The 11,745-nt window shown below is 44.2% G+C and overlaps 1 protein-coding gene across 4 annotated transcripts; it reads left to right on the plus strand.

Moving 5' to 3' along the window:
• The first annotated feature begins 22 nt into the window (after positions 1 to 22).
• On the plus strand, positions 23 to 10,513 carry ZNF641 (zinc finger protein 641). Of its 4 annotated transcripts, none has more exons than XM_045555066.1 (6): positions 23 to 181; positions 2,856 to 3,064; positions 3,576 to 3,667; positions 5,127 to 5,256; positions 5,870 to 5,983; positions 6,873 to 10,513. In XM_045555066.1, exons 2-6 carry the CDS (start codon positions 2,881 to 2,883, stop codon positions 7,622 to 7,624), a joined length of 1,272 nt encoding a protein of 423 aa, XP_045411022.1. In that variant the 5' UTR covers positions 23 to 181; positions 2,856 to 2,880; the 3' UTR covers positions 7,625 to 10,513. The 4 variants fall into 4 exon arrangements, with proteins under 4 accessions (XP_045411022.1, XP_045411021.1, XP_045411020.1 ...); XM_045555065.1 differs by having other exon boundaries at positions 23 to 140; positions 1,205 to 3,064; XM_045555064.1 differs by having other exon boundaries at positions 23 to 140.
• Positions 10,514 to 11,745: the final 1,232 nt, after the last annotated feature.

The raw sequence follows: 11,745 nt of genomic DNA on the forward strand, positions 1-11,745 counted from the left end.
CGGCCCCGCCCGCCGGGCCGCCGTCTCCGCCTGTCGCTGCCTCGGCCGGCCGCCGGCTCCGAGACGCGAGCCGAGGGCTGAGGGGAGGGGCAGGCGGCGCCCGGGAGGGAGGCACCGGGCCTCGGGCCAAGCCGACCCGGGTGAGTGGGGCCGGGCCGGAGGGAGCCGCGGCTGGAAGGAGGTGCGCCTGGCTTCCCGGGGCGGCCCCGGGGCGGCGGGTTGGGGCTTGGTCACCCATGGGGGCGGGGAGGAGGATCGACGCGGCCTCCGGGTTGCTTCCCTTCCCGGCGGTCGGCCCCATCGACGTCTGTGCCCGGCCCTCGCCCCGTCTCCCCGTGCCCACGGTAGCAGTCAGGCCCCGCGGGCTCCCGTCGCTGTCACTCGCGCACCGGTTATCCCATGGCTCCCTTTCTCTTCACTTGCTCAAGCCCCAGCTCACGGGAAACCTGTTTTCTGACCTCACTTCCCCTGCTCCAGTTCTGCCTTGCTCGGATTCTCTGAAATCTGACCCTCTCCAGGGGCACTGTGACAAGCAGGAGGGAAGAAGCAACCTTACTCCTGAGCAGGCTCCCGGCCCGCCCACGCCCCACGCTGCTGGGGCCAGGGTTCTCTTGATGGTCGGAGCGCGACTCGCCCCTGTGCCCTTGGGCTACTCATTTCGATAACATGGCCCTTTTTCTGTCCAACAGCACTGGCTGCGAAAACTTCCTTCTGCTGGTGCCTTGCCACCCAGATATGTGAGGAAAGGGGCGGGGCGGGGGGAATGAAAGCCCTAGAACCCAGACTCTTGTGTACTTGGGGTCATCTTGGAACCAGGAGAAGCCAGGTTAGGGCTGCCACCTTAACTGCACAGGGGCTGTCTCTGGGTGAACATCTTAGGAAATGCAGGCTAAGGACAGGTACCCATTCCCTCCTTTGCTGCGATTTCTCCCAGCGCTTCCACAGGTTTTCTGTCAGTTGTCTGGAAAGGCTGACAGCTGGCCCAGGGGGAGATGGAAAAATGGGTTTTAGGCAGGTGTCCAGATATTTAGCTAGAGGTAAAACCCTGGGGTGAGGTGGGGGGATTTGCCAAGGGACCTAAAGAAAAAGAAAGACTTAGGGTAAAGGGGGAATTTGTGCCCTATGTGTTAAAAGTGAAGAGAATGCAGAGGCTGAAATTGAGAGAAGAGAGCTAAGTGGAAGTTTCCCTTTATTGCTCTATCAGGAATTTTACTTTCTCATGAGAAGTTTCTAAAAAGGAAACCTCCTAAGCTGGGAATCAGTCCAGGATGATCCCATGAGGCCCTGATCCATCTTTGGACTTCTGAGATGAAAGGGGAATTTGTTCTTCCTGTGCATTGGGCTTAGGATTCCCACCGACCTCTTTTGTCAAAGACAAATAGGCAAGAAAATAAATGACTTGACGTCTGTCATTACCTATGGTGGCCTTCTGGATTCTTGCAAATGCTACTGAATGGATGTAAGTGAGCCAGGATAGTTACCAAGGTTCTGACCTGTTCTTGGAAGCCTTTCACTGGCTCTGACTGCTTGGGTATTGAATAAGAATCGCAAAAATATGTTGCCAAGCAGAAAGAGATTCCGCACAGTCTCCTAATAGACTATTTCTCTGTCATAAGGTAGGGAGGCCCCTATCACAACACAAGTGAGACTATCCTGCTCTTAAGATGTCCAAAGAAAAGAAAAGCCCACAATCTGGTCTTGTGTACTATAGGACTATTAAGATTTTTTTTTTATTTAACCTAAATCTCTTCTCTTTCAATCAAAACTCATTTCTTCTGTTTGATCTATATATAGAAGACACCTACCTCTCTTTTTATTCATTGGTAGTATCATCATCCATCAGCCTTCTCCAGACTAGAGAAAACTACATCCACTGTTAACTTTTCTAATGGCTGTATTTTTCATCCCTTTCTTGACTTTCATTTCTTCTGATGAACACACTGGCTTCTCCATACCCTTCTTTAAAATTGAATATACTTTTTTAATGACATCTGACTGGTGCCTGCCAAACAAACAAGTTTGTTCCTGTGTCTCAAATCTCACAGCTATTAATTTACCCCAGAGTCATGTTAGCAGTGCTGCTTCCCCTTTTTCCACCTCTGGTTCAAACCCAGAAAGTTCTTTTTTACTATTCCCAATTAAATATCAGCTCCTCACTGACAATTTCTCATATGTTAACAGTTGCTTTGGAGTCTTACACCCGCGTTTCAAGTCCCTAGTATTTCTACCATATTTACTACCAGTCATCATTTTCTATATGAGAGTGACAGATCATGTGTCTCCTTGTTGAGGCTTGTCCTAAGTGAGGTACCATTTGGTTCAGCCTCATAAAAGAGGTGTGTGATCATGACACCCATACACCCCTTGGCTGTAGTAATCATTTCATTCTAAACCAATTAATGAGAATGTGATTTCTAGCAGAAAATCTTATGTATGATTACATCCATCTTTGTTGAGTGCAGCTCTAGTGTATTTCCTGCATGTTTCCAAATTGCTTACTTTCTGTACTTTTTCAATGCTTGAAATTAAATGGATAGCTTTTGAATTTCCAGGATTGTTGTTGTTTTTTTTAAATGAACTTCTTCCAGCCTTCAGGGATATTCTGTTTCTACCATGAAGTTCCCAAAATAACAGTTAGTGACTTTGCTATGTGGCACCTGCCAATTTCTTAGTTCCTCCAAGAAATTTGGCTCACGCTGTGTTGATTGGAATACATCAAGCTTTTAAAGTTCATCTTCTATCAAGCTCCTCCTATCTAGTTTTATCTGTTATCCCTGGGGCTGTTCTCCATAACTTCCTTAGGAATACTACCTCTTTCCATTTTCATGGGCATAGCTGATGTGAATTTGTTCCAGGTCACAATTTGGGTTTGCAGCAAAAATGCTTTCAGAACAGACAGCAGCCTTGGGGACAGGATGGGAGTCAATGAATGTACAGCTGGATGGAGCAGAGCCCCAGGTGGAAAGGGGAGGCCAGGAAGAGGGGCCATGGAGAACAGCGCCAGGGCCACTGGAACACCTTTGCTGTGACCTTGAAGAGGAGCCACAGTCCCTTCAGGAAAAGGGTGAGAGCCCATTGGGTATGTGGGAAGCACAATGTATGGAGTAGTCTCCTAATCTCTGTTCAAAAAGTAGAGATAAAAATTCCCAAATTGCCATGGACTTAAGAGCATAACCAATACCAGGACTAGTCCATTCTTCCTGGGCCCTGGTTCTTGCATAATCCCTCTCTCAGCTTGCAAGCGTGTAGTGATATTGAATGTGGAGATGAAGGAAGTGACAGCAACACTGATTACTGTTGGAGAATATACCTGGTAAGATGCACTTTACTAAATGAAAATTACATTCAAGTAATATAAATTCAAACCACAGCTAGTCTAACTAAAAGCCACCTAATACCCTTACAGAACATTTTGAGTGAAAGCCTCTTCATCTACACTTATGCATTTGAGTTTTACCAATGGGAATAGATATAGGAGAAGATGTGACCTTTAAGACCCTCTAAAGTGGGGCCCAGACTCCTAATGGAAAAGGGTGGATAGTTCATCTCTAATGGTTCCTCTCTTCCCTCTCCAGCTCAGTCTGCTCCCTGGGTTCCTACAATTCCCCAGGAGGGGAGCACTGGAGATTGGGAAATGGCAGCTGCACTTCTTGCGGCCGGATCACAGGTGGGCTTTGCTTCCCTTGGCCTCTCCCAAGGTCGCGTTGCTGCTGACTTTCTGTGGCTTTAGCATCATCCCATTGATTGGTTAGTTCACATGATCACCAATGGTATGTTCATCTTGTAACTGAATAGATTCCATCCCTTTCCAAGGAGCTCATAAGACCCTTGGAAAATTAAGTGGAAGCATAACAAGAATTCCTTTATGTTAGGATTTTTAAATGGATGGCTGTGTGTTATCCATAGGGGGATTTTAAGAACAATTAATTAGCTTCATTTAAGAAATAAATCTAGAAAGATTAAGAAAAGAGGACCTGAGGAAAGCTTAGAAGAACATAAAGTGGACAGGATTGGGTAGATGATGGATCATTTATGGACAAGAAAAAAGAAAGAGGGCTAGGCACATTGGCTTATGCCTGTAATCCTACTACTCTGGGAGGCTGAAGCAGGAGGATTGCTTGAGATCAGGAATTCAAGACCAGCCTGAGCAAGAGCAAGACCTCATCGCTACTAAAAATAGAAAAAATTAGCTGGGCATGGTGGCATGCACGAGTAGTCCCAGCTACTTGGGAGGCTGAAGCAGGAGGATCGCTTATTTGACATTACTGTGAGGTAGGGTGACGCTACTGCACTCTAGCCCAGGCAACAGAGTGAGACTCTGTTTCAAAGAAAAAAAAAAAGAAGAAGAAGAAGAAGAAAGAAAGATATAAAGAGAGGCAGAGCCAGAGAGGGGAAATAGGTTTAGATTCAGAAGGCAACAGGAGAGCCATGGAAAGATAGTAATAATAGTACTAATAGGAGTACACTGTAAGAGTGCTTACCATGCATGCTGTTTTCTGAGTACTTTGTGTATTTTAACTGATTTAATTCTGAGAACAACTCAATTATCCCATTTTGCAGATGAGAAAATAGGGCAGGGAGAGATTAAGGCACATGTATAAGGTCATAGTGCTAGTAAGTGGCAAAGCTAAGAGTCACTTGGCTTTAGATTCTGAGCTCCTAATCACCATACTGTGCAGCCTAAAAAGATAAAGATATGGTGTAAAGGATGCAAGAAAGAACGTTGTATCTGTATTATTTTGTGCTGATGAAAAAAGGAAAGGTCAAATGGAGAAAGGAAGAGAAGGTACAGAATTTCCGCAATAAAGAGTAAGGCAGTTGAGAAGAGACTGAGTGGATATCTGTAGTTAAACAGAGGGAGTGCTGAGTTTGTGCTGTCTCCAGCTTCTCATAGTCCCACTTAGGAAACTTCTCTAGCGACATTACCCTCACTCATTCTTGACCATCTGCCTTTACTCCTCTGTTTCCCCTTTACAAAAACTATGTGCCCTACCTGGGGGACTCTGGGCAATTATTTTCCTAGATCCTTTCTTGCCCTATCTCCTCTACGACCTCAGCCTTTTATACTGAGATCACATTTTCCTTAAGAAACAGCTGCTGACAGAGGATGCTACATTTTGTTTCAGGGCCTGGTAACCATCAAGGATGTGTCACTGTGCTTCTCTCAGGAGGAGTGGCGGAGCCTGGACCCCTCTCAGACAGACTTTTATGGAGAATATGTCATGCAGGAAAACTGTGGGATAGTAGTCTCTCTGAGTAAGTATGACCTTCCCCAGCCACTAGAAGATTATACTCTGGGAGGATAGAGCCATCTGCTTCGGGCTGTTGGGTAGTGACTGTCTAGGATGCTTTCCTTGACAGGGAATCTATCTAGGCTTCCTCTAAGGAAAGAACACTAGGGATAATCTCAAGAGAATGGGAGTAAAGCATCATTTTTAGAAAACAATAGCAAATAATGCTGAACTGTGGAGTAAAGAACTTGAGGCTTTTCTTGGTTGAGAAGTGGGAGGTTCTTACAAAGCAGAGAAAGGGACATCTGGAACTGGGTCCTTGGAAACTTGGAGACCATCTAGGGGAAGATGAGAGCATGGCGGGTGGAACAGCTGTAGTAGGACTACAGTGAAGTTATGACCACAAAGGACAATGGGCTCAAAGTATTTGAGTGGAAGAGAACAGGCTCATTGGGAAGGAGAGTGTGAATTTCTAGACAAAGAAGAAGGATTTAACAGAAATAGTGGGCGAGGAGAAGTTTGTATCGGGCCTTCTTCTATCTAGAGTTCTAAGGAATAATCTAGGAAACAGCTTTTTCCAGAAATAGAGAATTACTGTTGAACTAATTGGCATCTCTATTTTCCTTTCCCATGGGCAGGATTTCCAATTCCCAAACTGGACATGCTTTCTCAACTAGAAGGAGGAGAAGAACAATGGGTCCCTGACTCCCAGGACTTAGAGGAGAGGGACATTCTGAGGGTCACATACACAGGTGAGGACCTAAAATAGACTTTTAGCCACTGCCTTCACCTCACTTGAGGTATCATTATTACATAGTCCTCTAATCTCTCCTCTGCCTCAGAGGGTTATAGAGTCAAAAGGATTAAAAATCTTCTTCAAAAGCAAGGCAGTATAGTAGAATGGTTTAGAGGAGAGGACAGGCTCTGGAGCCAAACTTTGTGGATTAGAATTCTGGACTATCCCCGTGGGACCTTGGAAAAGTAATTAACCTCTCTTCAGTTTCCTCATCTATGAATTATTGTGAGAATTAAATATATTAACATATTAGAATGGTAGAACAGTGCCAAGCACATAGTAAGCACTCAATAAATGTTAGTTGTTATTGTTGATGCTGTTATTCAACCTCCCACCCATTTCAGGAATGGCATCCACAATATCTCTAGTGTTGCTGATAGGTGGTCACTGAGCCAGTGATGATTGCAGCACATATTCCTTAACTTTCTCCATCTATGCTTAGGCAGGAAAATGGCGGTAAGTGGTAATAAATAGTAGTAAATAAATAATAGTAATAAATAATAACAATAGCATATACCAGTTACTGAGTGCTTACTATGCACAGATACTGTGCTATCTGTCTTATAACAACCTTGAGAGAGAGGTGTTATTTTACAGAAGTGAAGGCTTAGAGAACTTAAGTGGGAAAATTGAGATTCACACTTGGGTAATCTGCCCCCTAAGCCTAGACTTTTAACCTCTACATCTATTGCATTATCTTCTACAATATCATAATATGTTCTCTCTGTGCTTCTGGGGTGAGATTTGGGCCCTGACAGACATCATACAACTTCTCCTATGACTTAGGTCCTGGTGTACTCTCTTGTAACTCCCCTCTTGGGGTCGGTATTTTACCTTCTCCACAGGAGACGGAAGTGAACATGAGGGGGATACCCCTGAACTAGAAGCAGAACCTCCCAGAATGTTATCCAGTGTGTCTGAAGATACTGTTCTGTGGAACCCAGAGCAGGATGAGACCTGGGATTCCATGCCCAGGGGTTCTAGAGGAATGTTCCTGGGTCCCCCTTTTCTTCAGGAAGATAGCTTCTCAAACCTATGTAGCACAGAGATGGATTCCCTGTTAAGACCCCACACATGCCCCCAGTGTGGGAAACAGTTTGTGTGGGGCTCCCACCTTGCCAGGCATCAGCAAACACACACTGGGGAGAGGCCCTACAGTTGCCTCAAGTGTGAGAAGAGCTTTGGGCGAAGACATCACCTAATCAGGCACCAGAAAACCCACCTACATGACAAGCCCATCAGGTGCTCTGAGTGTGGCAAGAATTTCCGATGCAACTCCCATCTGGCCAGCCACCAGAGAGTGCACACAGAAGGTAAATCCTGCAAGGGCCAAGAGGTTGGAGAGAGCCCTGGGGCAAGGAAACGGCAGCGTGCCCCACCAGTGCCAAAGTGTCATGTGTGCACTGAATGTGGGAAGAGCTTTGGCAGAAGGCATCACCTTGTGAGACACTGGCTGACCCATACTGGGGAGAAGCCCTTCCAGTGCCCTCGCTGTGAGAAGAGCTTTGGCCGCAAACATCACCTGGACAGGCACCTGCTGACCCACCAGGGGCAAAGTCCCCGGAGCAGCTGGGACAGAGGGACGTCTGTCTTTTGAAATCCATTTCTGCTATAGCTATGGTCAAGCCTATCAGCCGGTGCTACCAGGAGTCACTGCCAGAGCTGCCCCTCTCCTATACCCCAGTGGCCAGAATCATGAGCCCTGACCCCATCCCTAGAAAGATGAGGTCCCAGCATTGGCCAGGGCATTTCTCACCAGTTTTGTGAGACACCACATAAAACCAGAGTCTTTCGGGCAAAACTTTTGGGAAACAGTGCATACTACATGGGCTGATATTCAGCCTGAGCCCATTCTCCAGGATACAATGGTACCTGCAGTTTATGGCTGAAGTCCATTCTGATTGGTTGGATTCTGTGCCATACCAATTGTTAAATATTTTGAGTATCAACCTTGTATATTATAACTATTATATTTTCTATATATATATACAGGAAGATCATTCTAGCATATTAAAGGCTCTGAAATCTTATGTGGTAGAGGCATACTGAGCTTCTTTTAATGCAGTGTTTCCTAAATTTATTTGGCCTTGATATCCTTCTAGTTCACATCCCACAGAACTGGTGACTCCACGAAACACACTCTGGTGAACACTGGGTTAGAGAGTAATGAAGAACCAAGAAGAGATAGTGATCAGGTACCCAGAGCCCCCTTTTTTATCCATATGAAAGCCTGGGGGCCAGACCTTATTCCTGTGTGAGTCTGTCACTCTTACCCCGATCATCTATATACATCTACGCCTCTCAACCCCACCTGATGAAAAATAGAAAGAATAACCTGTTCACCCCCTTATTCCTACTCCCTTCATCCTGCACATACATACATGGAGCTTAGAGATCACACAACAGTGCTAAGACATGGACCTAATACTCCCAAGTAACCCAGGCCCATACAGAAGAAAAAACTTATCTCCTTGAACAGACCCCTCCTCTTGATTGTGTCTTTATGTGTCTATGTGTCTATGTGTGCAGGTCTTTGAAGAGAGCATGCTAAGTGCAAACTATACAAGCTAGGTTTTCTAGGGGCTGTGTTCTGGGGATAAGGGTAGTGGGGATTGTATGGGGTTTTGTGTTTTGTTTCAAGATAGCAAGTAATCTGAGTAAGGGAGCCCTACTGGAAAGCGTTAAATGTTAAATGATGGGTTAAGTTGTGGCAGTTGAGTACAAAGCTTTCCCCAGTATCACTGAGATCGAGACAATTGTGGACATATATGCCTCGATCTGAATCTCTAGGCTGCAGATTGTTTTTACCTGGAAGAAGAGAGAAAGAGAAGTCTTCAGTGAGGTGAGCTGTTTCTTGTTGATTTCAGGCAAGGTGCATATAGAAGCTTTGTGCTGAGTGGGATTTTTTGTTTTGTTTTAAGTGCTGGGAAATTAGGACAGGAATCACAGTGTTTGCAATTTGTTGTCATCACTCTTTGACTCTGATTGCCTCATAAAGGGGGAAGAGTTATTCTTTAGGATCTCATTCTCTCAGAAACAGAACTTTAAGGGAAATGGCTGTGGCTTAGCTTTTCAGCTAATGCAGGGTAATGAACTTTCCGCTTGGTTTTCCTCCCAATTCTGGAAAGGTGTCCACACTATTAACTCCCTAGGACTTGAACCAGTATTCTAGCATCTGTTAGTTGATGACTTGGTCATTATTTCTGTTTAATGATGGTTGTGTTAATACAAATCTTATAATTTAAAAATTATCTTGTATGTAAAAGCAGTTTGGGGTTAGGGAGGAAGAGGAGCAAAAAGGATGAAAGTGGGATATTTTCTCTTTAATGCTTAGATTTGGATTTTTCCCTAAGACAGTTTTTTCTTAACCACAATTGGTGGAATGAACCAGAGAGGCAAGAGTAAGTGAGCTACAACAACCTAGCTTAGTGACTGTCCCATTTGCTTAGGAAAAACTGGGCAAACCGTAGCTCCTCAGAGTCCTGGACCTAAATGGAATTAAAATAGGGTCATTCTGCTGACTGGGCTTCTGAGAATATATGTGACTTGAGCAGCCAAGCTCCCACTTCCCTTCTGCTACTCTCAACAGTCTTTCTTTTCCTGGAATGCAATTCTCTTGCTTATGTTCCTATGAAAACAGCAAAATGGCCAGCCCTTTGTAAGGCAGGCCTTGCCCTAGGTCCTCAAAGACAGGAGCATTTTAGGATCGGTATTAGGAGATGCCCCAGGGAATAGGAGAGTATTGGGTTCCAGTAATAAATCTGGACTATGCCATTTCCTTTAGTCTCCTGTTTTAATATAAGTCTTTAATACAAATCAGGTCTATGTAAGCAATGGTTCAGAACCTGTTTTGGATCACAGGCCTGTTGGCGAATCTGATAGAAGCCAGAAACCCACTTTTGAGAAAACTAGACATTTGCAAGTCACTCAGTTTTGCATACACCTTTAGCAGATTCAGCTCATCCATGAAATCACTAAACTGGCTTCAAAGAAAGGGAGTTATCCTGATCCAAAATTGTCATATATTTGTGTCAAGAATTACAAGGCAAGTATCACCAAATATTTTAAGGACTAAGTTACCAGAGACATCAAGGTGTAAGGATGGAATCTAGTATTTAATGACTAGAAGGCTGTTGCTTACATTCTACTCTGTATTTTTTAAAGATCTGACATGCTGAAAAATCCAGCTTCTCACAGACCTTCTTTTAAGGACTTGTGGGAAGTGATATTCCTTACTATCAGATCACACCTCCTAATAACTACATGTTAACTCCAACTTTTATCTGTTTTAGTAAATGTGGGGATAGAAAGTGAAGCCCCCAAAGTGTAGGTGCAGTTACAGCACCCAGCTGAAAGGCATCATGGAGTCTAAGAGCCTTCTGCAGAAGGGGCAATCCTTTGGGTCATTTCTGTGTACCATTGTCTTCTCTACCTCGGTCCAATACCACCTTCCTTGGACAAAAAATAAAACAAGCAACAGCCATCAGATGAGTGAATAGATCTGAATTTTTCCCACAGGGAATCAGCCTCAAACTTCCATGTTCACAACTCCCTTCTGCCACATGTCTACCCTATCCCCTTTAAATAAAAAATGTCTCTGTGTTCTCTTTGGGCAAAATGTAAAACAGGGACATTAATCTTCAGGAACCCGTCACAATTTTCCAACTGTGGTGCCTGTATCCTATTCTAAGTATCCTCCCTTTTCCACCCCAACATAGTATCTCTGCAAAGAATCCCTTGCAGGGAAAATGTAACCCAAAGTGTTAACTTTTCCCAAAGCTATTAGGTCATTAAATATGAAATGTCTGATTTTGAATCAAAAGTTTATTATATCTCAAATAAGCAGTACAATTAATCAAAGTATGCGCCTAAAACTATCAACACAGTTTTGCCATCTTAACAGTAGCTTGCTTATGCCAGCAGTGAAGAAGCCTGCAGAGTGAATGGTGATGAAATCACGAAAGGCTTTTTCCACAGCTTGTTAAGAATTGAGTATTTTTCCTTGCAAAAAGTGGTCCAAAGCCTTGGAGAAGTGGTAGTCAGTGGTGCAAGGTCTGGTGAATACAGTGGATGACAGAGACTTTCCAAGTCTAGCTTCTGTAGTTTTAGCAGCGTTGTTTTTTGTGACATGTGGTCTTGTAAGAGGATTGGCCTGTCTTACTGACCAATCTCAGCTGCTTAATTGCAAGCATCCTCATCATTTCATCCAATTGGTTGCAGTAGATGTCCGCTGTAATTGATTGGCCAGGTTTCATGAAGCTGTAGTGGGTAATACCAGTGCTAGACGACCATTAGCTTTTGTTGATGAATATTCAGTTTTGAACTGTGTTTTGGCACTTCATCGTTATCCAACCATTGTGCTGAATGCTTGCTATTGTCAAAAAGAATCCATTTTTCATTATACATAACAATACAATATAAAAATAGTTCGCCTTTATGTCATGACAGCAAAGAAAGGCACACTCCCACATGATTTCTGATACTCATTTAATTCATGCAGTATCCATCTATCCAGCTTCTTTACCTTGCCCATTTGCTTCAAATGGTCCAATATTGTTGGAATAGTAACATCAAACCTTGCTGCTAATTCACACGTAGGTTGAGATGGATTCGCTTCCATGACAGTTTTCAGCTCATCATTATCCACCTTGATCTCAGGTCACCCACATGGCTTATTTTCAAGATTAAAATCACCACAATGGAACTTCTCAAACCACT

Source organism: Lemur catta, chromosome 6 (genome assembly GCF_020740605.2).
Source record: "Lemur catta isolate mLemCat1 chromosome 6, mLemCat1.pri, whole genome shotgun sequence".
Taxonomy (NCBI): Eukaryota; Metazoa; Chordata; class Mammalia; order Primates; family Lemuridae; genus Lemur; species Lemur catta.